This window comes from Sciurus vulgaris (genome assembly GCF_902686455.1).
Source record: "Sciurus vulgaris genome assembly, chromosome: 6".
Taxonomy (NCBI): Eukaryota; Metazoa; Chordata; class Mammalia; order Rodentia; family Sciuridae; genus Sciurus; species Sciurus vulgaris.
Window position 1 is genome coordinate 30906735 of NC_136466.1, and position 25240 is coordinate 30931974.

At 45.8% G+C, this 25240-nt stretch overlaps 1 protein-coding gene and 1 long non-coding RNA gene across 7 annotated transcripts; one reads left to right on the forward strand and one right to left on the reverse strand.

Moving 5' to 3' along the window:
* The first annotated feature begins 322 nt into the window (after positions 1-322).
* Positions 323-25240, forward strand: SLC22A5 (solute carrier family 22 member 5). Of its 6 annotated transcripts, none has more exons than XM_079146072.1 (10): positions 323-989; positions 7749-7852; positions 14162-14316; positions 15334-15505; positions 16639-16765; positions 18517-18617; positions 20347-20561; positions 21999-22181; positions 23467-23521; positions 23882-25240. In XM_079146072.1, the coding sequence occupies exons 1-10, from the start codon at positions 597-599 to the stop codon at positions 23967-23969; spliced, it is 1593 nt and encodes a 530-aa protein (XP_079002198.1). In that variant the 5' UTR covers positions 323-596; the 3' UTR covers positions 23970-25240. The 6 variants fall into 6 exon arrangements, with proteins under 6 accessions (XP_079002198.1, XP_079002200.1, XP_079002199.1 ...); XM_079146071.1 differs by having other exon boundaries at positions 326-989; positions 23386-23521; positions 23882-25239; XM_079146074.1 differs by lacking the exon at positions 23467-23521 and having other exon boundaries at positions 324-989.
* On the reverse strand, positions 3709-7435 carry LOC306664925. Its single transcript, XR_013764859.1, has 2 exons — positions 5655-7435; positions 3709-5594 (listed from the first exon to the last, which is right to left on the reverse strand). It is a non-coding gene; the product is annotated as an uncharacterized lncRNA (long non-coding RNA).

Sequence of the window (25240 nt, forward strand, 5' to 3'; positions counted from 1 at the left end):
CCTGAGTTAGAATTAAAAGTCATTGCTCTAGCCTCACTATTGCTGTAGTTAATGCCCCAATTTGAAAATAATCTGTCACTCTTATAAGGATAGACCATGTCATGGGCAGGGGTGTCCATGAGGTGCTAGGCCAGTGACATTCTCTCTCTGGACCTAGGCAAAAAGTTGGGAGCAGGGCATGCCAGGCAACTAAGACCAAGACACTCCGTGCCTCTGCCAGCCGCTACCGGCCGGTGGCTGGACCGCGGAAGCCCCGCCCCCGCCTCGGGCGCACGCAGCGCGAGGCCGCCCACCGCGTCACGCCCGCCCCCGCCGTGCAGCACTGTCGGCCGGCGGGGGAAGGGCGGGCCCTGCGGCCCAGGCTCGGAGCCCGCCCCGGCCTCGTGCCCTATGTAAGACAGGTCGCGGCGCCGGGGCCGCGGCGGCGGCGGCAGCGGGAGCTCGCGAGCCTCCCGAGTAGGAGGGCGGTCGCGGGTGCTTTCCTTGCTCGCTCGTTCGCTCGGGCAGCGGGTGCTCTCACGCCCGCCGCGCCCCGCCCCCGCGCGCCGCGGTGTCCCCAGACCCCCGGCCGAGCGCTGCAGGGCCCTGAGGACGACATGCGGGACTACGAGGAGGTGACCGCCTTCCTGGGCGAGTGGGGGCCCTTCCAGCGCCTCATCTTCTTCCTGCTCAGCGCCAGCATCATCCCCAATGGCTTTAATGGTATGTCAGTAGTGTTTCTGACCGGTACCCCGGAGCACCACTGCCGGGTGCCGGACACCGCGAACCTGAGCAGCGCGTGGCGCAACCACAGTATCCCGCTGCTGCTGCAGGACAACCGCCAGGTGCCCCACAGCTGCCGCCGCTACCGCCTGGCCACCATCGCCAACTTCTCGTCGCTCGGGTTGGAACCGGTGCGCGATGTAGACCTGGAGCAGCTGGAGCAGGAGAGCTGCCTGGATGGCTGGGAATTCAGCCAGGACGTCTACCTGTCCACCATCGTGACCGAGGTGGGTGGCAGCCCCCCACCAGGGTCTGATGACGTAGAGGAGACAGAGGTGGTCTTTGAACCCTCCCATCCCCAGGTGTGCACAGGACGCTGTCACCTTCCCTTCTCCAACACAGGACACCCTGGTGATGGGCATCCTCCAGCCAGGTGGCTTAGGAATTACTTGGGAGTTGACTTCCAGCCAGAGCACGACCCTCACAAGTGTCAGGCTGGCCTGGCATCCTGATGGCCACATTGGAGATGGAGCCAAGAAGGCCCTGGCAGCCCTTGGGAGATGCTCTAAGACGCTGAGTGGTCCAACTTTTCTCTAGATGGTAGTGGAATTGATGAGGAGCGGAGTCAATTTGGCATCTGTTCAGAGAAAGGAAATAACTACTCTTTTCAGAACTTTTAAGGTTAAAGGAAGCATGTAGAAAATTCTCTTCCCTCCTTTCTGTAGTTACTCCTTCTCCCTCCCATCTTCACCCCAAAACAACAGGTCATACCCTGTGAAGAATTGTTTTCTTTTGGCCTGTGGATAGTTGTCCCTTTTTTAAGACCCATGCACCTAAAGATGTATTCAGGCAAAAATAATTGTTCAGATTTCATGAAAGCATATAAATAACCTTGGTTCATAGGGACCGAAGGTGAGCAGGGCCTTTCTTATTCTCTAGCCCCTTGGATTTTCCTTCTTGGGTAGCTTTATCTGTCCCCCAATGAACCCATAGTCATTTGATGGTAATGGCACACGTGGATGTACTTTGGGACTTACTAAGGTAATTACATGAATTCCCTGGAGTCTCAGTAGAACTGAGTAAGCAGGTCAGTGAAAAGAGCCCTCCTTGATAGGTGTTGGGCCATTAGGTTCACTGCATGTCAGGATTAGGAATTAAGGAAGGCTTCCTGGAGAAGGTTGCTTCTGAATGAGTTCAGGGCATTCAAGATGACAATATCAGGAAACTGTAGCAGGAGGGCAGAGGGAAAGGAATGATGGTCAGAAGTCATGGGTCCTGGCATGGCATCAAACCCTGCTGGAGATGGGCACTGACATTACTAGAGCATCAAAGAGCCTTAGAGGGGCTCTGGAGGTGTAGGTCTGTTGCTTCTGGGAGCTGTCGCCCTTCAAGGGTGGAGTCTGAGAGTTGCCCAGGAGACTCACTGTGTGCCTGTATGTGTTTTTGGTATATATGTGAAAGTTTGATATCACCAGCACCTGTGTCCGCTTATGCCATATAAAAGTAGTAGGAATGTGACCTAAGCCCCACTGGATTTCCCACCTAGTGGTGATAGCTTTCCAGTGTCCTGAAGCATCACTACTTGACAAAAGAGACACTGAGTGGAAACAGCCTACTGCTTTGTGACCCATAAGTCCACAAGGAATCAGAATTTTCAGTTGTCCCAAATTCTGGGATCTGTATTCACAAGTGAGTCTGTTACCTCCTTGGAAGACAATGAGAACTGTGAAAGCAGAGTCTGTACCTGTGGTTGCAGGCAGAGGCCACAGAGGGGGGAAGAAAGAGCACCTGGGTTAGAATTAAAAGTCACAGGCTCCATGATCCAGGAGTCCCTACAAATTCTTCTTGTGGTTGCCCAAAAAAGGGGGAGACCTGAAGTCAGAAGCAGCTCATGGTACTTCTTGGGGTTTTCTCCTGACCATAAGGGTCCCGTGCTTACTCAAGTCGTTTGTTCCTGCTTTGTTGTCCCCATCCTGCCTTCTCCCCAGAGTGGTGATATCACTGATGAGCTGAGCTCGCTCTCAAAGGCCAGCTGTATGAAATTGTCCTGACCCTTCTGACCCTACCTTGCTGCCAGTGTCAGTCTGTCTTTTTTATATATGTATGCTTAGACTTCATTTAGCTGTCTTAGCAGTTTCGTAAGAGCTGTGTGCCCTTTTACCTACTTACAGGTCAGTCTTTGCAGAGAGGCAAGATTAATGCTTTACCTAACCCTTTGTTTTGGGATGCTGGAATGCCTGACTTGAAGTTCAAGGCTACTGGTTCCTCTCAAGTGAATAGTCACTATTGGAAGCTGCTGCATCAACATTCTGATGACTTGTTCTAAGGCTCATTTTCTTTCAACCCAGATCTGGCCTGATGACCACTGCAGCTAGTCCGATGCTTGCAAAATATCTCCAAGTCTGACCTCTGTCCCAAAGGAAATATAGAGGGGTTTGTAATACACTAGTATTGAGTATCTATTCATATTTTTGATAGATGACTAAAAACTCAGCTCTTCAGTTTTGTTTTTTGTTTTTTTCTTTTTTTCAAGTTAAAGTTCATATGTGTGGTACTAAACTTTGCATCTCCCTAACCTCCTGACACAGTATTGGATGCAGGGGAAATTTCCCATCAGGAAAGTTTTTACAGAATGGTTTAATAAATAATTTAAGAAATCTCTGAAGTTTAAGAACTAAGAAAAATGGCTAGTTTAATTCATAGAAGGGAAACTTGGAAGTAGCCAAAAAGGATTGACTGGAATGTTTTAAAGGAAATGTGATTCTCTACCCCATTGACTAGAGTTTGGTGCTATGTGTATCTGGATCAAGACATTAGGATTGGCAGAGAGAAGGGAATGTTATGAGGTGAAAGAGATTTATGCACTCATGTTCCCAGAATGATTTAGTGATCCACATGCTTCCAGGCAGACCCTTCCTCTAACCCCTCAATCATCCAACTCACCTTTCAGTGCTTCTGGGTCCGGGGCTGTCCCCTTCCTCTGGGAAGTAGGGTAATTTTTCAGACTGCTAGGCCACCTGTTCTTTGATTTCAGCATAGCCCAAACCAACCTGCAGGCAGAAAGTCCTTGAGAAACTTCTAAGCCTCTGGCACCTACAAGCTGGGGCTCCTTCAGCTGAGACCTGGCAGTGCTCTGCATCACCTTGTTCCCTGTACATCCCACCTCTCCAGAAACCCCAGGGCCCAGTTCTTAGCAGGATTCTGACTCACTGACTTTTGTCCTGAATTAGCTTTTCTGTCAGTCTTGTTTCATGCCTAGATAGTCTTGGGAGATGGGAGAGCTCCAACTGTTATCCACAAGCCTATGTGGACAAAAAGCCCAGCACCCTGGGAAGCTGAGCCAGGGTTGATTCTAGGCTGGAAAGACCAAAGAGACCTGGAACCTGTGCCTCGCTGGCCTCACTGATGTGCCTCTGCTGAACTCTCTTAGGGGAAGCACAGAACCTTATCCATGCCTTTGCAGCTGCATGAGAAACCAAAGAAGCCCCTTGCTAGGCCCCATGCTCCCTCCATCCCCCAGCGCACATAATCCTAGTAGACACATCTGGCCATGAGTGGTCAGATTGAGCCCTTTCTCTAGCTAGCTCAGAACTGTCACACTGGGTCCAAGTTCTGACAGTTGACAAGGCAAGGGAATCAGGAAACAAAGAAAAAGATTTATTGTAGAGATTGAAGTACAGGCTTTGTTTGGACTTTGAGGAGTTAAGACCAAGGACCAAGCCCAAAGAATACTATGATGTTGAAGGTTGGCAGCCCTTTTACTTGTCCATTTACTCACTCACTCATGTACCAAACAGTTCATGAGTTACTCCTCCATAGAGGGCAGTCACTGCCAGGCATTGTAGAGAATATGGTAGCACATATTTTTTTGTCTTTGCCCTGATAGCCTTGGAGCAAGGGTCTAGTAGTATTATATATTTTTTTAAACAAAGTCTCAATACGTTTCCCAGGCTGGTCTCAAACCCCTGGACCCAAATCATCCTCCTGCCTCAGTGTCCTAAATAGCTGGGACTACAGGCTTGTGCTATGCCTGGCAAGGATATACCATTAATTGCAGTGGGAGGCAGGACAAGAATACATGGTCTTCGGTAACATGTGGTACATATCAGTGTGCTTGACCATTGATATACTCAGACTGGGTCCATCTCAGGGAAGAATTTTCACCTTATGGGCACAGACCCTATCTCTTTTCCCTTCCGACAGTTCACAGGTAAGAACATTCAGTCCCAGGGAACTAACTTTGTCATTTATCTACATCCCATAACTGAAAAGCAGTGCCAGTTACATACAAGGTACAGAGATGCAGTTCTCCCTCTTCATAAAAAGTTTAACAGCTTTTTGAGGCATAAATGATATAAAGAAAATGAAATAGCTATAGTTCACAATTTGAAAGACTTGGACACATAACATCTATATTCCCTTGGAGCCATCATTACTGGAAAGGCAGAGTTCTGACCAGGAAGAACAGCAAGTCTAGGCTCCTCACCAGAATTTCTCCCAGATTCTTTCAAGTTGAACCTGCTTTCCCAGCTCACCCAGCTGAGGGGTAATGATGCTGAAGTTGGGTATTAAATCTCAAGCCCACACATTCAGTTTTAACATTGACACCTGTTCTGTCAGCCAGTACAGCCCATCCCATGAGACAAGTAGAGACATCAATAAGGTGTTCTATAGCTGGTTTAGGTAGTTAGGAGCTCAGTACAGAATACTAGGTTCCTTCACAGACAGTTACGTGGAGAGTACTTAGCCTGGACTCTGTGGGCTTCTCACCTGCTACCCTACCCCCAGGAGGATTCAGGCCATATCCTGGAGCCCACTGCAGTTTGTCTGATGGTTGTCAGGTAAGTGAATGGATTCATTAGCTGGTTGGTGGGACCCGCTTCATGCCTGCCCTTATGTTCATTTTTTTTTCACTTTTTTTTTAAATTAAAAATCATAAATTTACATAGGGCCTTATGTTCATTTTTAAGACCTATCACCTTTCCTGACCCTACTCACAGAACCCCTGTGGCCACTAAGAAAAACGTCTTGATACAAGTTGGCTTCCAGAGGGCCCAAAGCCAGGTCCTGAAAGTTGTCAAGGGCAGTCAGAAGTGGGTAGAAGGCACTGTAACTTACACACTTGCCTGGACCAAGGACAGGCTGTACCAAGGGGAGGAGGGGGAATGAGGAGCCCGAGAGATGCTCCAGGCCTGTCCCAAGTGACTATGGTCATCCTGTCTTTTGAAAGCCGTCTGTCCTGGATTTGAGTGGCACCCAGCCTTGCTAGTCTTGGATTCCTAGGAAACCTGTTTTGTGGAGACCCAACTGTGATCTACAACACCAGAACTCACTGTAGAAGCTCATGAGGATCTCTAGTCTAGCTTAGCTATATCAGTCCCCAGCCCTTGTGGTAGACCCGTGAGAAATAGCTGCTGGCTTTATCCATCTTATTTTTTGTTTGTTTCAAAAGTAACATCCCATCATACTCAATATCCATAATTAGACTCCTGAAGTTCAGAGGCTGGCACCCCATCATGACTCCCTCAGTTTGTCTGCCCACTAGTCCCAGTCTTGGCTTTAGCAACCATGGGTGATGTGGCCTGCCCTAGGACACTTATCCACCTGCCAGAGAGATGATATCACTGAGGTGTGCAGTTGGGAAGGCTGCAGCAGCCTGAGCATTCAAGTCTAGGTGCTCAGTGTCCTTGACTCCTGCTAGTGTGGGCTTCCTCCAGATTTGGGTGTTGACTGCCCCCAATTCTTCCCTGGGTTGGGGATCATCACCACATTCAACCTATCCAGGTATGTGCTTATTCCAAAATGAAGAGACAGCAGCACCTGAGTGAACCTTGTCAACTGCAGGGTTCTTTGCGCCCAGACCTCCAACCCCTCTCAAGGTGCCCAGAGGCTATGTGCACACACCGCCCACCAGGGCAGAGAAGCAGACTTGTTTCATCTTCTGTTGCTGACCTATAAGAGATGCTCTGTTCTAGGGATCTACATCCTCTCCCTGTCTTTGTTGGTTACTGGGGAACCAGCAGGCGCTACGGAAGGCAGGCAGTCACCTGGTGCCAAGGCAGCAAGGGTCTAAATTCCCAGGAGGGTGGCTGTGCATGTGAGACGTCTGCAAAGGTTACTATGCTCCATCATCTCTGTTCTGAAAACATTTTTCTTGGAACCAAAGTTTCCTGTTTCAGCTTGCTTTCTTCTTTTGACTCATTAGACCAGGGAACCTAATGTCTGTGTCTAGCTGAATCTCCATGTGCCCTCTTCCTGCCTGCAGAACCCTTTTCCTGTTCATGGTAACTATATAGAGGGAGTCACACAGTGTGTGTGGAAACTTGAGCGGTATAGCCTGTTCCCTTTCTCAATCTCTTGTCTTACAACAGGGAAGTTTAGGCATGGTATGTGTGTGTATGTTGTGGGTAGGGGGCTTTCTGAGGTCAGACAAGCAGCTAACACTAGAGTGAAAGTTGAAACTGGGTTTCCTAACTCCCAGCTCAGAGCTTTCAACTGTAGTTGGACCTAGTATTGTTAGTATGCAGCATTTGGATCCCAGCTCCCCAAGTCAAAAGAAGGGCAGAGGTCATTATCCCAGATTGGGAGTGTGAGCAGAGCTAAAGGAGCAGGTCCAGATGGTGTTCTCTGCTCAGTCCCTTGTAGGATGCTTTGACCCGTAGGCTCACCACTCCCTCACCGCTCCAGTGTCTTGAAGCCCACTGAGTAAGGATACCCTGCCTCTTCCACAGCTCTGTCCAGATCTTAGGCATAAGCATAAGAGATGTTGCTCACACGAAGTTGGCATCTGAGCAGAATGCTACTCCCTGCTTGTCTTTCCTCCTCAATGGAAGCAAGATAATGGGGCCCAAACTATGAAAGACAAGATGGGGAGGGAGAGGTCACCTGCTTTCTGCTTTTCTGCTCAGGTAAGCCATTGCCTATGTGAGTTTCTACACCAGAGCATGCAGGGATATAGGATATCCTGATTTCATTTTCCAAAAATCCTTGAATTTCATACCTTTTATCAAAGAGGTGAGTGATACATCCCTTTGCTCCTCTTTCAGTGGAACCTGGTGTGTGAAGATGACTGGAAGCCCCCACTTACCATCTCCTTATTTTTTGTGGGTGTGCTGCTGGGCTCCTTCATTTCTGGGCAGCTCTCTGACAGGTAAGGTGTACCAAGCAAGCAGCACATGTCTGACCTTGACTTCAGTTTGTAGTGTTCTCTCAGCCTAGGGCCTTATATTTAAAAAAAACAGGAAGTTGTATCTGGTATATACTCCATACCAAGTGGAATGGGCTAACATTCCTCATCCCCACTCCCTAACTCTTGCCAAGTAAAGAAACCTGAGCTTTCTAAGCCAGGTGTATCCATGATGCAGTGACCAGCTTTTATGACATGATTCACTTCTGTATACCTTCTTTGGGTGCTTTGGAACTGTGATGCCCTGAGAAGGGAGAGGCTAATTCCAGGCACATGTACTGTCTTGGAGCTCTTTAGGTGGTACCATGGTGGCTACCTCTATTCTCAAGAACACCAGCATTCTCTATACAAGGCGAGAGATCTCACAAGCCAGCAGAAGTGTGAAGTACAGAACTCTTTTATGTTCACAAGGCTGAGGCCCCTTACCTAAGAGGTCTGTGGTTATGGCACTTACTATAAAACAAAAAGAACAAATATTTTCTTTACCCATTTTTCATAAGCAGGGTATTGGCATTATTCTAAAACTTTTTAAAAAATATTTTTAGTTGTAAATGAACATAATAACTTTATTTTGTTTTTCTATGTGATACATAAAAAAATCAAACCCAGTGCCTCACATGTATGGGGCAAACGCTCTACCACTGAGCTACAACCCCAGCCCAATTCTAAAAACTTTTAACTCAAGGTCCATTCATGGCTTAGGGTATCCAAAAGCCCTTGAAATTATGTGCAAAACATTAGGGACTGTATTCTGAATATAAGCTCCCCTACCCCTGGCCCCAGAGGGGTCCATTTTGTTGTATTTACTTCTCTGGAGTTTCAGGGTCTGTCACAGAAGCCTCAAGTTGAAAAGAGTGGCCTTCAGCAAGTCCTTGGCCACAGTGGCACAAAGGGGATGCCCACAGAATCAGTGTGTCACCCAAGAAAAAGGTGAACCAGCCTCCTCCTGGCTGGTTGGGCTCTCATAGAGAAATTAAGAATGAGAACATCCTCCCTTAGGGACAGAGCTGCTTTATTTTGTGGCACAAACTGAGGGTGATATTTTGGCATAATTTGTATCTATGGATTATTGTCAAATCTTTCCTCATGAAGAATTTATGTGAATTTCTCACTAAACCTATCTTTTCCACTGTCTGATGATTCTAGCTGGGTCAAAGACACTTGCCCTTATTCAGAGAAGGCCTTCACTTCTCTAGGTTTTTTATCTAGTAATAAGCATTGGCTAATTGTTTATTGGTTTAACAAACGTGTCTAATACATGCCACACCCTGTTATAAGTACTGTATGGATTTTTTAGAAAACCAAATAATTGTGTCCTCATAAGCCTAGGAAGTAGAACTATCATTATTCCCACTTTATAAGTGGGGGAGTAAAACATGGGTTAAATAATGCATATGCCTAAGGACTCAGCAGCAAGATCAGAGTTAGGGTTTAGACCCAGATAGTCTTGCTCCTCCAGTTTGTGTGGACTACTGGTCCAAGGCCCTGCACTCCTAGAACTTACCTTATAGCAAGGCAGGATGTATTCTTATACTAATGAGGAAATGATTGTTATCCTTGGCCGTGGGGAGTGATACAGAGAAGTACAAGGTGCTATGGAGTGCCTAAATAGGAGGCATGGGAGGATTCCCTGCAAAGTGAAGCATGAGCTGGGAGTTGAAAGATGAGTAGAAATTAGCTCACTGAAAAGGTAGAGAGAGGAAAGAGCATTTTGGGCAGGAAGGACAGCATGTAGTGAAGCCTAGACAAGAGGCTTAGGAACAGAAAATTTTTTAAAAGTTCAGTATGGTAGGGATACAGAGAGTGGTATAGAAATGAGGGCCACCAGGCAGGTAGAGAACAAGCAAAGCTTAGCACACCATGATGAGGAGTTTGGGTTCCAGTGACAGAGCAGAGGGGAGCTATTGAAGGAGTGTGACAAGCAGATTTGTAGTTTTTAAAAATGTGACAGCCGGGCTGGGGTTGTAGCTCAGTGTTAGAGCGCTTGCCTAGCATGTGTGAGGCACCGGGTTCAATTCTCAGCACCACATAGAAATAAATAAAGATCCATCAACAACTAAAAAAAAAATGCTTAAAAAAGAAAACCTACGAGAGCCTTGTGGAGGAAGGATTGAAGGTAAGCAGGAGGGATTGCGGAAAGATAAACTAAGAGATTTTCACGGTAGTCCATGCAAAAGATGGTGGTGGCTTGACCTAGGGTGAGGCTGGTAGAAATGGAGAGAAGTGTTGGGGGTTGGGGTAAAGTCAGTAGGACTTGGCTGATGGGCTGAGTAGAAAGTGAGGGGAGGAAGGTTTCTGGCCTGCCTAACTCGGTGAAAGACGGCACCCTTCTTTAAGACAGAGAATGCTGGAAGAGAATCATATCTGCAGGAGATGTTGAGGTTAATCAAAACATTCAAAATTTGGGATGACTATGAGACCCCTAAGTGGAGAAATTGAGTATGTGTTTGGATGTATGGGTATGGCGCTCCATAAGAGAGGTTCAGGCTAGAGAAATGTATGTGGGAATTTGTCACATATAGTTCCCTTATCAGAGCCCTATACATGGATAAAATGGCCAGAGGAGAGTGCAGAATAAGAAGGGGAGAGTCAGGACCAAGTTTAGGAGATGGGGGAAAACTCTGGGGGTGGAGTGGCAATTGAGGCTCAAAGGAATTGCATTGACGTGAAAAACAGGGAGGAGGTACCCCAAATTCACAGTGGAAAATCAATGTCTTTTTCTGGATCACCTGTGTCATGGGTTAAGTGGATCTTTGTGGGTCAGCTTAAGAATCTGCTTACCATGTAACACCATGGTCACCTGGGGAAAGTATTACGTTTCCAAAAGGTCTGCATCCAAGGAAACAAGGGAAACAAAATTCATGAGTATGTTGAGGATCACCTTAGTCTACAAAAGGGCTAACATACTACATTTCAAATCCTTTTTAAAATTTTGGTAGCAGAACTTTCTTTTAAGTAGACTCAGTTAAGTCCAGGAAATGAAATAGTTAGTGTGGCTAATCTAACTGTAGCCCCTGCCTTCAGCTCCTAATACCACCCTTCAAGCCTGTCTGTACCCCCAGAGAAGTCCTAGTACTCTGTGAGATTGACAACTTCTGATCTCAACACCTCTAAGTCAGCAAAAAAATTACCTAAGAACAATACTTATGCCTTCAACTGGTTGTCTAGGATCAACAATAGCTCTTGATATGGGATAAAGGTTTATCCTTTCTGGCATATTAAGTCTGAAGTTCAAGAGCAATTAAAATAATCCTGGTTTGCCAAAGCCTTTTATCTGGTGTTATTCAGTTATCTTAATGAATCATGAGAGGCACACTGCTGAGAAGCACTCATATTTCCTGGTTTTTGTAGAAATGTGAGTGTTTACCACTTTGCATGCAAACTTAAAAGCAAGCTTTTCTAGTCCCAGCCCCCAAATGCCAAGGACTGGTGCTGCATAGGGCTTCCTGGACCACCTTTTCTCTGCCATTGTAGGGAACCTTTGGAAAGGGAAGTGGGGCAGAGGTTATACCAGTCTGCTGTGTAGTGAGGCACCTCCTCTTTGATTGGTGTGTAGAGCAACCTTGTTACAGAACAATGCAGGTGGAACTGGAGTTTCCTTCGCCATCAAGGTTCTCATTCTCAGCCTTGTTAACATTTTGGAGGCTATCCTAGGCTTTTTAGAATATTTAGCAACATCTTTGGCCTCTACCCATTAGATGCTAGTAGCACCCTCTGCCTGAGTTGTGAAAATCTAAAGCAAACATCAAAAACTATTGCATTGAGGAAAACACCATATCCTCTCACATGGCTGCAAGGCCTCATGCAGGCTGGCTCCAACATCCCTCTGAAGTCTGTATATAGATGATGCCAACCCCACGAGTTCTTCCAGCCACAGTGGTGTGTCCTCAGAGTCTAAAATGTTCCCCACCCCACCCCTAGGGCGCCTCAGAATAGTGGGGTTACATTACTCTAGTTCCCGTGACTTTCCTTCATAGCACCTATCAAAAGTTAGTAGATGAAGTGTGGTCATGGGATTTATGTTGGTCTCCCTTTAACTAGACTGATCTTTCAAAGTTTGGTTCCTAAACCCTTGATCCCCTGTTTTCAACAGCTACTTTCCCTTTGGGCCTCATCACTATCCTTTGGTCAGGGAAACCCTCCCCCAGTGTCCAGTCCCCAGCCCCACCACAGTTCTGGATGGGTTCCTTTGTTGAGCTTCTGCACGCCCGAGAGCCATTTCTTCAGCATACTTGTCTGGGGATATAATTGTGATTCAGCACCCTGACTGATGAAAGTATAACTAATGTTTATCTCATCAACTAGACTGTAAACTCCTTGAGGGTAGAGACAATTTGTCTTTTTTTAAAGCAGTGTCCTCAGTGCCTAGAACAATAGATACTCAGTACACTCACTGAATAAAGGTGGGTGTCAGCTAGTGCTGGCCAGATGTAAGCTGAATTTATAGCTTCCCACTGGATCAACTGTTCCTCCTGTTTGTGGTACTCTATACAAAGTGAACCCATCTGAAACAAAACAAAACACCAACTTGTATTTTTAATTTTAAAATGAGTAGAGATACAGAAAACTACACAGAACAAATGTGTGACTTGAGGAATTATTCCAAGAAAATAATCTTGCAATCCACACCAAAGCAAGCAGTAGAACTTTGTTATCTACCAAGAAGTCCTGTCCAGGTACCCCATCTCTGTTACAGCACTTTCCCTCACCCATAAGTAACCACCAATTAGTGTGACTTTTAAAATAACCACTTCCTTATGGGTGCCAATCAGAATCCCTAAAGATACAATCCCAAATGCCATAATCCCTAAAGTCTAAAATCCTGAAAATTACAATTCTAAGATTAAAATCCTGAATGTTGAAATCCTGAAAACAGAAATCCCCCAAACCAAGATTCCCATTAAAATATAGATTATGTAAGAGGAGTAGAAAGCTAATCCTAGGGAAGGGATCAGTGTGTTGGTGTTTTACTCAAGATAACTGCATCACATTGGGTAGAATGAATGACCAGAAACTTGGTGAAGCATTATTTCAGCTGTATCTGTGAAAGTGTTTCCCAAATATTAATGTGGGAGTCTGAGCAAGCTAAGAAAGAGATCCACCATTGGGGGCTATTTTGAAATTTAAAACTCCAATAAATTAGAAAATCTAGAAGAAAGGATACATTTATAGATGAGTACAACCTACCAAAATTGAACCAAAAGGATTGTTTATAATCTCAATAGATCAATAACAAGCAATGAGATAGAAACAATAATAAAAAACCTTACAACAAAGAAAAGCCCAAGACAAGATGAACTCTCATATACATCCTCCTAGAACTTTAAAGAGGAACTAATGCCAATATTCCTGAAATTATTAGAAATAGAAAGGGGCGGATCACTTCCAAATTCATTCTATGAAGCTACTATCACCCTGATACCTAAACCAAATAAGGATTCATCAAGGAAAGAAAACTACAGCCCAATATCCCTGATAAACTTAGGTGTAAAAATCCTTAATGAAATATTAGCAAATTGTATTCAACAACATATTGAGAAGACTATACATCATAGCCACATTAGTTTTATTCCAGGGATGCAAGGATAGTTTAACATATGCAAATCAGTAAGTGTAATTCATCATATAAACAGGACAAGGATTCTATTTATAGAATATAAATAGAATCTCAATATATGCAGTCATCTCAATATATGCAGAGAAAGCCTTTGACGGACTTCAGCATCCATTCATTAAAAAAAAAAAAAAAAAAAAAAAAAAACACCCAAGAAACTAGAGATAGAAGGTACTTACTTCAACATATAAGGGCTATATATGACAAACCCAAAGCCAACATCATAGTGAATGGGAAAAAACTGAAAGCATTTCCTTTAAAATCTAGAACAAGACAAGGAAACATTCTCCTCTCATTCTATATAGTGCTAGAAATTCTAGCCAGAGAAATTGGGCAAGAGAAGGAAATAAAAATAGGAAGGAAAGAAGTCAAATCATCACTGTTTGCAGATGATATACTTCTTTTTAAAATATCATTATGAATGTATGGATTTCAGCATGATTGATGTGTTTCAATCCCCTGCAGTCATTATCATAATTGTGGCACTGCCTTTTGACTGACTCGGTGTCCAGGCTGCACGTTAGTTCTGGGGACTGAGGAGGAGTAACAGCATGGGGACTGGGTGCCCTGGCAACACTGCCCACAGCCCCTCCTCTTGATGGAACCCCTTTATGCTGCCTTTCCCTGCTGGTTTTCTCTGACTGTCCCTTCCTTTCCAGGTTCGGTCGAAAGAACGTGCTGTTTGTGACCATGGGCATGCAGACAGGCTTCAGCTTCCTACAGGTCTTCTCAAAAAACTTCGAGATGTTTACCGTGCTGTTTGTGCTTGTAGGCATGGGCCAGATCTCCAACTATGTAGCAGCATTTGTCCTGGGTATGGCCATCAAGTTGGAGTTGAGTACTTGATCCTGTGTTTTACTGTCATCCCACCACCTGCCTTTCTGGAGACAGCTCTGATGTCCCTCAGGGGAAGTGGTCTTTAACAACACTAGCCATAGCTTCCAGGTGAACCCAGTTTATCAGCAAGGAAACTGAACCAGACAAATAACCAGCCTTGGATCCCCAGTAGCACAATAGCCTGACTTCTGATTTCTGGTTCTTTGCTGACCTCCAAGGGATATCACCTTGGTCTTGCTAGTACTTTTTGCCATTTTGCTAGAACTCACCAGAAAGCATCCTTTTTAGAAAGCCTGCCACTGCTAGCTGAGGTAGCTGGGCAAGATGGAAGCATGCTGAGGGAGTAAGTGCTGTGATGGGCAGGCTTGCTGGGGAAGAGAACTGCCACCTCTGCAGAGTGCCGTGGCCAAGGATGTCTGCAAATGAGAATAAATGGGCTGTAGTCACCTTCAGGTTTTGATTCAGAGGACACATTGCAGGGCTTTTGCTCAGACAGTCCAACCTGTTCTCACTGAAAAAGTTTCACTGTTTGGAAAAATGGAGAACTCTGACTCTAGCTAATAAAGTCTTTGAGTTCCTTGGGTTGTATTGTTGAAAGGATTATTTTTTCTTTTCACATGTAATAGAATATTTTTTCCTAGAAGGATAATAGTCAGCACGTGTGGACTAAGTAATGACTTTGCCTTTAATGATTTCTTCCTCATGTGAGGAATTAAAGGGCACTAACATGGTATCTTTAGCATATGGCTGAGGAAAGTGGTGACATTTCCACAATAGAACTATGGCTGAGGAGCTGTGAGGCCTCAGTGAGGCACCCCCAAGAGTTAGTCAGACGGGACTGGGTTTTCAGATTCATCTCCTCCCTACAGCTTGGGAACATAGAAATAATTTTGGCTGACTCCTTGTCTCTATGTTGAAAACGATACCATGAAAGATTAATAAGGAAATAACCCAAATTAAAGTGCTAACTTGACTCCTCCCTTGTTTTGAACAGGAACTGAAATTCTTGGCAAGTCAATTCGTATTATATTCTCCACATTAGGAGTGTGCATATTTTATGCCTTTGGCTACATGGTGCTGCCACTGTTTGCTTACTTCATCAGAGACTGGCGGATGCTGCTGCTGGCACTGACAGTGCCTGGGGTGCTGTGCGCTGCGCTCTGGTGGTGAGTGTGGCCCTGTACCCAGTGCTGCCTTCCAGCAGGGTGGCTTCCTTCTGACTTCACTAGAGGGCAGCAGCAGCCCTCAAATCTCCATTTGGGCTCCCAGAGACAGGAAGTGTGATTTTTTTATAAATTGTTTCAGAGTCTCTCTTCATGCTTGGAAGAGTCAAAACAAAACAGAATACCAAGACATCATCAGACTTGTTCTCAGACCTGCTCTGGGTTGATCTAAGTATAGAGAGAAGAAGTAGCTGTGAGAAGCCGTGTTCCACTGTGACCTCCAGGCAGTTCTCAGACCCCAGGGCTACAGCAAGGCCCTGGTTCTGGCTATGTGTTGCTGAGGCCTCATTCTCAGGCATGGGGAGACAAGAGAGTGCTCCAAAGGTGATCTCCTCAGGGTGGTTGTGTAGAGGCAATGCAATATAGACTAATTGGACAGGCAGAGAAGAGGTCATTTGGCAGAAGAGTGAGGCAGGAATCAGCCCTTAGAATTGGGGAAGATGAGCTCACTGGCCCACCAGGAGTGGACAACGTTTCAGTACATACTGAGAAAGGAAACACTTCACCATGGAACCTAGTTATGTCCTTAGGACTACCTGATCACAGTGAGTGCCAAGGCACCAGGCACTCAAGTGTCTTGCTGGCTAGGCTGCTCTAGGTACAGAGGCCGACATGTCTGTTGGATAAGTTAGAGGAAGGGTGAGAAGAAAATAGAGATCAATGGGCCAGTACAGAAGATTCTGTGGATGCTAGGGTCAGGGAGGGAGTATAGTAGGGTCTAGGCGGCTGAGCCCTCAACAGAAGCCAGGCTTCAAGATCCCATCTTGTACCTGTCTCTCTAGAACCAGCAGGGGGCACCACTACTCTTCATAAATGGAGCAGCCAGCCAGTGTAGGAATCCCCTCAGCCTATGCAGGGCCCCCCAAGTTTTATACACTATAGCCTACCCCAGAGTTCACACCTAAGGTTATTACTGGGTGTGGACCATCTCTTTATTTCTGGCTTATGAAAATTTAACACTCTACAAACCTAGCTTTGGATCTGAAACCTCATTCCCCACTTCCAGATATGCCATACTGGTCTGTTGGGCAGCTGTTGGGCAGGAAGCTTCACTGAGATTATATTTGTATTTCTAGGTTCATCCCTGAGTCCCCCCGATGGCTCATCTCTCAGGGACGGTACACAGAAGCAGAGGTGATCATTCGCAGGGCTGCCAAAATCAATGGAATTGTTGCACCCACCACCATCTTTGACCCTAGTGAGGTAAGCACCATCTGGAAACTGGTGGGGGCTACCCCGGTCATGATGGCAGCACACAGCCCTACCTGAGGCCAACCTCTACCTGAGCAGGCCCTGTTTTAATACTCAGAAGTAAAGTAAACTGCCTAACACGTTTCTCCTTTCCCATGGTTCTTAGGTTTTCATATATTTTACTTTCTTTCTAGGCAATCATATAATAAAATAAATAAAATACGTCCTTTATGAGAAATAGACCTTTCACAATGTCAGCATTTCAGGAAATCATTGTTTCTTATACCTAAGGTGATTTGTCATCTTAAAAAGATAATCTAGGGGTTGGGGATATACCTCAACTGATAGAGTGCTTGCCTCGAAAGCACAAGGCTCTGGGTTCAAATCCCCAGCCCCAGAAAAACAAAAAGAAACAAAACAAAAAACAAAAAAAGATAATCCAGTACATAGCATATAAAACACAAATAGGTTTGTCATTACCAATGTTCAGCCTCTTTTCACCCTCCAGTGCTTAGTTGCTGCATATCATTTTGGAACCAGGTCCCTTCTGAAGTCCATCTCTTCCTTCTGTACTTCCCTCCAAACCCTGTTCTCACACCCCATGAGTGCTTCTTGGCTCTGCCTTGTTCCTGGTTTTTGCTTTTCCTTCCTGTTCCCTCTCCTCCTTCCCCTCTGCAGCAGACATTTCCCTCAGACTCATGACTACAAGAAGACATTAGGAGCTATAAATGCTGGCTGATATGGTTCTGGAATTTGTCTGTGGTCTGACAGGAAGACTAGGGACTGGCTGTGGGAACAGCCTCAAGCAGTCATGCTGAACTGGGAGCTGCAGGCGTATTAGAGATGCTGGGGGCTCAGGATGCAGACTCTGGGCTCAAGAGGAACCAGTTATAAGAGGCCAGTGGCGAATAGCAGCCTTGATGGTGTCCCACTTAAGTGGTGGCTTAGCAACAGCTCTCATCAGCATGTACTGGAAAGGGCTCTGGAGCAGAGGTCATGATAGGAGTGTTGCACAGAGGGTTTTTAAATGAGTTAGCTTTGGTGACTTTTAAGTGAGGAGCCAGTCTCTGTGAACCCATGAGCCCACTGGCATCTCTGAGGAAATGAGGCTATTTCAGGGGATCCTTTAAGTCCAAAGTTGACCTTTTGGTGAACTGCTAACTTGGGAAAAACAAGCTCCAAAGCTGGGCTTGCTTAAGAAAGCAACATCAGTATGTTTAGACATGTGGTTTATTAATGGCCTTGGCTGTGCTGAATTTCATAGGAAGTTACTCTGGGTGAAGCTCAGGTCAATTTTCCTGTTTTTCAATTTGAATTTTTACCCCCTGGAAGCAGACCAGTAACTACATGGTATGAGGACTCAAAACATGAATCCTTTTTAAATGTCATATCAATAAACTGCACAGCCAGTTTCTCTCTCTGACCCAGAGGGCAGGGAGCCAGGCTAAGGAAGGAATGCTTACAGGCCTCCCTGGAATGTGGCCACTGATGAGTGGCTGGGGATGGTGCAGCAAGGGAACTGTCAGCTTGGGCCTTCCCTGTGCCCTTTGAGGAACTGGCCACCTACCTTTACTCCTCATTTTCATGGGCTTAGCAGACCCAAATAATCACTATGCTACTGAGCTGTTCAAGAAAGAAACATAACATATTCCCTAACTCTGAGAAGCAGAAAGCTAAAGTACCAGGTTTGGGTTATGTTACTGTATGTTCTGAGTCTTCAACCTTCTTTCCTTCCCATGCCCTCAATCATATCATCCCTGCAGTTACAAGACCTGTGTTCCAAGAAGCAGCAATCCCACCGCATCCTGGATCTGCTCAGAACCCGGAATATTCGAATAGTCACCATCATGTCCATAATCCTGTGGTGCGTAAGTGAGACAGACCTACCTGAGGCTACCAGAAAGGACGACGACCAGCTTCTGGAGCTGGCTCTTGGGCCTCTTATTTGAAGACATGCCTCAGTTCCAAACTGAGACTGTGTCATCAGAAAATGAAAGGGATGAGTCTTGTGATGGATGGAAGAAATTTTTTGTTATTTCTGCAATCCCACAGTGCTGAGGATTTGAACCCAGGTCTTGTGCATGCGAGGCAGGCACTCTAAGCGATGGGCTATATTGTCACCACAGCAGAAGAAATTCTTTATGTAATAGAACCTCAGAAAAAGAGAATGAAAACTATAGTGGAGGCTGTTGGAGAAATAGGGATCTTTGGGGATCTCCCCAGGTCCCAGGTTGAATCATTGCTTACTTTGGGTTCTTGCTTAGTTGTTCCTGTCCCCTGCTCCCTTCTACCTATTCACAGATAATGTCTGAGCAGGACAGGTGGAGCTTCTAAGAAGGGTCTGAGTGAAGACACATTGTCCTTTAGGCTACAGAGACTTCTAAGACTTTCTGGAAATGTGGAAGTGGGACATGCTCTTTCTGGGATGTTCGGAGACTATCCTGGAGTCAGATCCATGGCCTAGACGTCCTCACCAGGTCCCTTCTAACCAGGCATTTCACGAGGTGTCAGGAAGGAATGTGTGAGTTACCAGAGAGAAGGAACACATCTGAAAGCCTGGATAGCTTTTTCTCATATCCAGACCTTGGAACTGTAGAAAACTCCAAGCCTGCCCGGTGAATGGTGGTAAGATGCGTGAGGAGGACAGGCAGACTTCGTTTCAGAGCCCTTATTACCAACCAGCTTTGGGGCAGCCAGCCATTTTGCTCACTGGGACATACTGTGAGTCACCCATTTCCAAGGAATGGGCCATGGTTGCCCGGGGCAGGGAACTGCTCCCCAGGTCTGCCTCAAGACAGGACTAGCGTGTAGTCCGCACCTTAGACATGCCAGCCTGTGATGAGTCACCCACTTTGTGGTTCACCCAGCCACTCCTCCCTGCTCTAAATTTCCCAGGGACTTGTGGACATACTCGTTTCCTTTATGGTAACAGCATAAAGGTCTGGGTTGTCAACAGAGAATGCTTACTGAGGACACTGCCCAGTAAGGACACAGGGAACAGTGGGGGACATGCAGATGAGAGACAGTGTGCCATCCCCCATTGGGAGCTCCCTCTCATCTCCACAGTATAGTGGGGTGGTGTCAGTTGCCTCTGACCAGCCCCTTACTGGCTGGTCACCACCAATCATCTGCTGGGGGGTCTTTCTCCAAATGTTTTATCTGACAATGCACCTTATTTATATTATTCTTCTAATCCTGTCACACCTGACGGTGTCTGCTGCCTTACTCATTCCCTAGTTCCTTCTGCAGTTGCTAGGTTTAAGGAGGTTCATAGAGTAAGGAAGAAGGCTTCTGGAAAGGGTTCATCTTAGGGTTTTTGAAGCCGAAATTCACGCTGGAATATTTCTTTTAGTGAGGTAGATCTAATCCTTTGTCTGGGACACTTGATATTTGGCATGCTTTGAAAGAGCACAACCAAGAATTTAACATTGTACCCCTTGGGCTGGGGGGAGTTCTCTTTTGTTCCATTAAGTAAGGCATGGGGTTAAATCTACTGCTGCCTTCCTAGTCTCTGCCTAGAGTAGCTTGGAACTTCCTGATGTAATTGCATTTTTCAAGCTGCTTCTCCAGCTTTCTTTTGTGCTCCATTGCAGGTTGACCATTGCAGTTGGCTATTTTGGACTTTCCCTGGATACTCCTAACTTGCATGGGGACATCTATGTGAACTGCTTCCTTTCGGCAGTGGTTGAAGTCCCAGCATATGTGTTGGCCTGGCTGCTGCTGCAACATGTGCCCCGGCGCTATTCCATGGCCACTGCTCTCTTCCTGGGTGGCAGTGTCCTTCTCTTCGTGCAGCTGGTACCCCCAGGTAGGGACCGTGTGCATTAGTAGTCTTGGGTCTCCATTGAGTCACTCACTCTCGACCAGGCTATCTTCCTTAATTAATAAAGAGAATAAAATTAAGCCATCACAGATCTCCTGCATATATGCATTCTTAACCTGAAAATCAAGAGAAAGTACCTTGTGAGACCAGAACATTCTTTATGGCCAGGGACTTGAAGGGGTGGGAAGGAACACCCATTGAAGCTGTTGGTTAATTTTACTCTAAATCCAGGTTAATGTGTTCATATTCATTTTCTTCTCCAGAATGAGCAGAGGGAAAAAGTGGACCATCCCCATTACTTTTTCCCAACCCTGCCTTATAGCTGTGAAGCACATACTGTGGGCTAGGCACAGGGCTTGGTGCTAATGATACAGAAGTAAACGAGTCAGGCATAATCCCAGGTCCTCATGAAGCCCACATTCTAGTTGAGAAAACATAAAATGCTCATTATTCTTCAGATTGTCTTACTTCCTATGAATAAAAATAAAGGACAGTTGGGAGCTAGTTCACACAAGAGTAGTCATGAGAAAGTCCGGAAGAACATTTCAGGAAGAGACAGCAAAGACGGGTTAGGAAGTGAGTCTGGCATGCTTGAGGGAACTAGTAAGAACTGAGAGGGAGAGAGGATGGGGAGGTCCCAGAGGCCACTGGCAGGAATTTCTTTCTTAAATTGAGTTCATATCCCACAGGTTGATGGGAGGACCCCTTTCTGACCCTTTTTGGGAGAGTCAGCAGGCCCTCATCTGTCCATCACTGTGCTCACAGTCCTCAATGCACCCACAAGTTTGGGATCCTCTGGTAGTCACTTTGGGTCCCATCAGGCTGGGAACCCTCTGCATAGGAGCAGAGCATGTATTGTGGAGCCCAGGAATGGATGTAGAGGTTCACACCTGAGCCCAGAGGGACCCTCAGTTTTCCTTATTTGAACAATGAGAAAGATAGATTGTAGAATCATCTCAGAATTCAGATGGTTTTTTAATTTTTTTTTTTGAAGCCTGAGTAGAATGGAATCATGAAGTGAGTTAGGGTTAAGTTCTCCACTCATCTAAAGTCATTAGTTAATTCTGCAGTGCCTGCAGTCTGAAGTTCTGGAATGACAAGCCAGCTCCCCAACAGACATGTCCATAGTGACTTCTGGACTGGAAGACGGGTTGATTGGGCTGTGGAGAGCGTACTCTAATGGCTTCTAAGTTGAGGACAATATATGTGCACATAGTTGTAGGTCCCCAGTCTCCTTTCAGTAACCAACTTGGAGGAAAATCTTGGATATGGCCCCTTATCTCAGGAAATTTTAGAAACTGAACCCAAAACACCTGCCCTCTAAAATGGGCAGGTGTTTGTTTCAGGCAAAAAAAGGAAATGGAACACTCCTCAGCAGCATAGCCTGAGTTGGTGTCTACTTTCTTTCCTTCACCCCTCCAGACTTGTATTACTTGGCTACAGTCCTGGTGATGATGGGCAAGTTTGGCATCACTGCTGCCTTCTCCATGGTCTACGTGTACACGGCTGAGCTGTACCCCACAGTGGTCAGAAACATGGGTGTGGGAGTCAGCTCCACAGCATCACGCCTGGGCAGCATCCTATCTCCCTACTTTGTTTACCTTGGTAAGTTCCCTGGGCCAACAGCACACTGGAGTGATGGGACAGAAGCACTAATTGGCTTTAATGTGAGTGCGAGATGGCTTGTTCATAGGAAAACCAGCACATAGAGCACATGGGATCCATCCAGTACTGAATCTGTGGTTGGGGAGGGGTCTTGTCCCAGTGCACCATGGGGGAGGCTCTCACTTCCCATTAGAAAACTACGTCTAGAGTAGCTAGAAGTGGATGAGAAAGAGGAGTTTGCTTCTCTTTTGGCCACCACAGGCCCTCCACCAGAGAGCATGATTTCTTTATTCTAAGAAATGTCAGAAATGTTTAGGGAGCCAGAGTACTTATGGAGATGTTTCCTCTTGGGATCTGGAAAGATGAGGGAAAGATGTTCATTTAAGGAGTCTGGCAAGTATGAAACCCTGGGTTCAAGCCCATGTACTAAGGGGGAAAAATAGTTATGATAGTCTCAGAATCTTTTCTCCAGGAAGTAACCCATGGTAAGATAAAAAAACAAGAGGACCAGAGGATTAAAATCAGTCGAAGGAAAAATACTGTGATTACTTTAAACAGGATGTAGAAATAGGATGTACTGTTACTCACTCCTAAAAGGAGTCTGACACACTGAGGATCATTGTAGCTTGGGGAGCGCTTAATACAACCTTGTGTCACTTTATGTGGCCGTGCACCAGTTTTCTCTTCCTCAGAAATATTTCCTCATGGCAGCTGCTGTTTCCCTGAACATCCCTAGCCAGCACATCTTTAGAGAGGACTGGCATCTACCCTGAGAATACCCAGAGCGCTCTGTGAGCATGTGACATAGATCTAATAAGCAGAAATTCCTTTTGCTTCACCTGAAGGCAAATCAAACAGGTTGTGACACATCTGCAGAGGTGGAAGTTATTCCTATCCCTGGACAAGTACCTTGTGTTCCTTGGAAACCCAGCATTGAGAAATAGACTCATCATCATGGCTCGGCTCTTCTGCTCCCCTGCATCCCTCCCTGGCACCATGGGGGCATGGCTGGCTCTCTGGGCATGCCTGTGCCAGCTGTGGGTTCTGTGAGTGTTTAGGTACAAGATTCCAATCTGGCATCTCAGCCTGTGGGAAGTGCTGAGACCAGCAAGGACCCTTTATAGAGTCCTGGAAATGTGAAGGAATAGAGGAAGACCAAGTCTCACTGCAGCCTGGGGCTGGGGCTTCTGTCTGCTCTGCACAGGTGCCTATGATCGCTTCCTGCCCTACATTCTCATGGGAAGTCTGACCATCCTGACAGCCATCCTCACCTTGTTCTTCCCAGAAAGCTTCGGTACCCCTCTCCCAGACACCATTGACCAGATGTTAAGGGTCAAAGGGTAAGGAGATCTCCTTCCTCACAGTGTGGATGCACTGGGTCTGGGCCTGGCCAGGTCTTAGGAGCCCCTTGAAGTAGAGCCCCCTGCAGAGTCTCTCTCATAAATGCCTTGGACTAGATAAGCCATCAGAGGGTTATGAATGGCAGTAGTCTGATCCTGTGTGGACGAGTCTCCATGTACATTGCCAGGGCAACAGCAGCTCTGGGATAGTACAGAGGCCAGGAGAAAACTTCTCAGAATCTGCTGTATGATTTTTCTTTCCCTGTGAGGTTATCCTTATTTCTGATGTGTTTGTTTTTGGGACTGGTAGGCATCTTTTTGTTTGTTTGTTCCTAACATTTGTTTTGCTTATTTTAATAGAATAAAAGATAGGCAAACCCCAAGCCACACAAGAATATTAAAGGATGGTGAAGAAAGCCCCACAATCCTGAAGAGCACAGCCTTTTAACACAACCTCCAGTCAGAGAGGAGCTGAAAAGGAAAGACTGCACCTTGTCAGAAATGACTGTGTAGACTCTGAGTGACAAAGGCCTTGCTGTTTATCCTGTTGACCCTGTGTCTGATTTGCTCACGGATGAGCATCCACACTCACAGGATGCACATATACGATCCTGGATATATATGATTCCTCCAGGGACACTGTGGCTACCTACAGACAACTTATATATGTCCTAATTATTACAGTGGTGGACGTGGCACTCTCCTAAGAAGTCGATGGCTCACTAGAACCAGTGGGACTTGGAAGAATACAAGAGGCATCTGCTAACACATACTTTAATCTTGGACTACCTGAAAAGACCCCTGATAAAAATGGAGGTCTGAGTTTTCTCCCTTCTTTCTCTACATGGTGAACTTCAGAGGAAAAAATATATATATATATTCCACAGGGGAGTTTGATTTCTCACCTTTTCTCAGTTACAGGACATTCACTGGGATGTTGCATCCCCACTGCAGGGATCACAGGAAACCTAAAGGTGATTAAGATGAAGAGGTCTAAGCAGCTGCAGAACATGGGCAGGTGTGTTGACTTGTGACCACTCTATGACTGCCGGGCAGGCTTGTTTACATTTGATCAAAGCACTGGGCTTGTCCAGGCCCACAAGCCTGCTCTTCATGTTTTCCACTGCTGTGTAAATCAAACCTCCTAGAGCTTCTTATCTGTGGTTTGAAGGAAGTATATCAGTGAGACATTGTCTCTCCTCTCAAAACTGTATTGAGGGTTTTTGTTGTTGTTTTTGTTTGTTTGTTGTGTCCCCTCCTTAAGTTATTTGCCCTTCAGCAAAGACCTGGGAAAGGCTAGTTTCTTAGCTTCCTGGTTTGTACCCTGCTTTTTTCAACGCAGACTTGCTCTGGCAATGGTCTGTACAGGCCTTACCAGCCTTAGCCACTAGCACTTCTCTGAGTGCCAAAAACTGATGTCATTGTGTGTGTTCCTCTTCTGGTACCTAATCATAGGGAAAATTACAAGAAAGAATTGTAAATCATGTTCATAATCTTTCAGAGTTGCTCACTTCAGTCACGTAACATTATTGGGAGATATTTTGTGTTCAGTGTAATTGTCTTTTCTAATTATGTTACCATGGTACTCCTAAAGCATATGCTTCACCTGGTTTTAAAAAAAAAAATGTATTTTTGTGAAAGCTCCTGAAGTGCCTTGGGAAATGAGAAAGTTTTAATAAATAAAATGAGTTTTTAAAATAATAGCAACTGCCTACAATC

Excerpts from the sequence above, each read along its gene's own strand:
- SLC22A5 (XM_079146071.1), top strand. The coding sequence starts at position 597 with ATGCGGGACTACGAGGAGGTGACCGCCTTCCTGGGCGAGTGGGGGCCC. Across the intron at positions 990-7,748 it reads TGTCCACCATCGTGACCGAG|TGGAACCTGGTGTGTGAAGA; the intron begins GTGGGTGGCAGC and ends CTCCTCTTTCAG. Across the intron at positions 23,522-23,881 it reads CAGATGTTAAGGGTCAAAGG|AATAAAAGATAGGCAAACCC; the intron begins GTAAGGAGATCT and ends TTATTTTAATAG.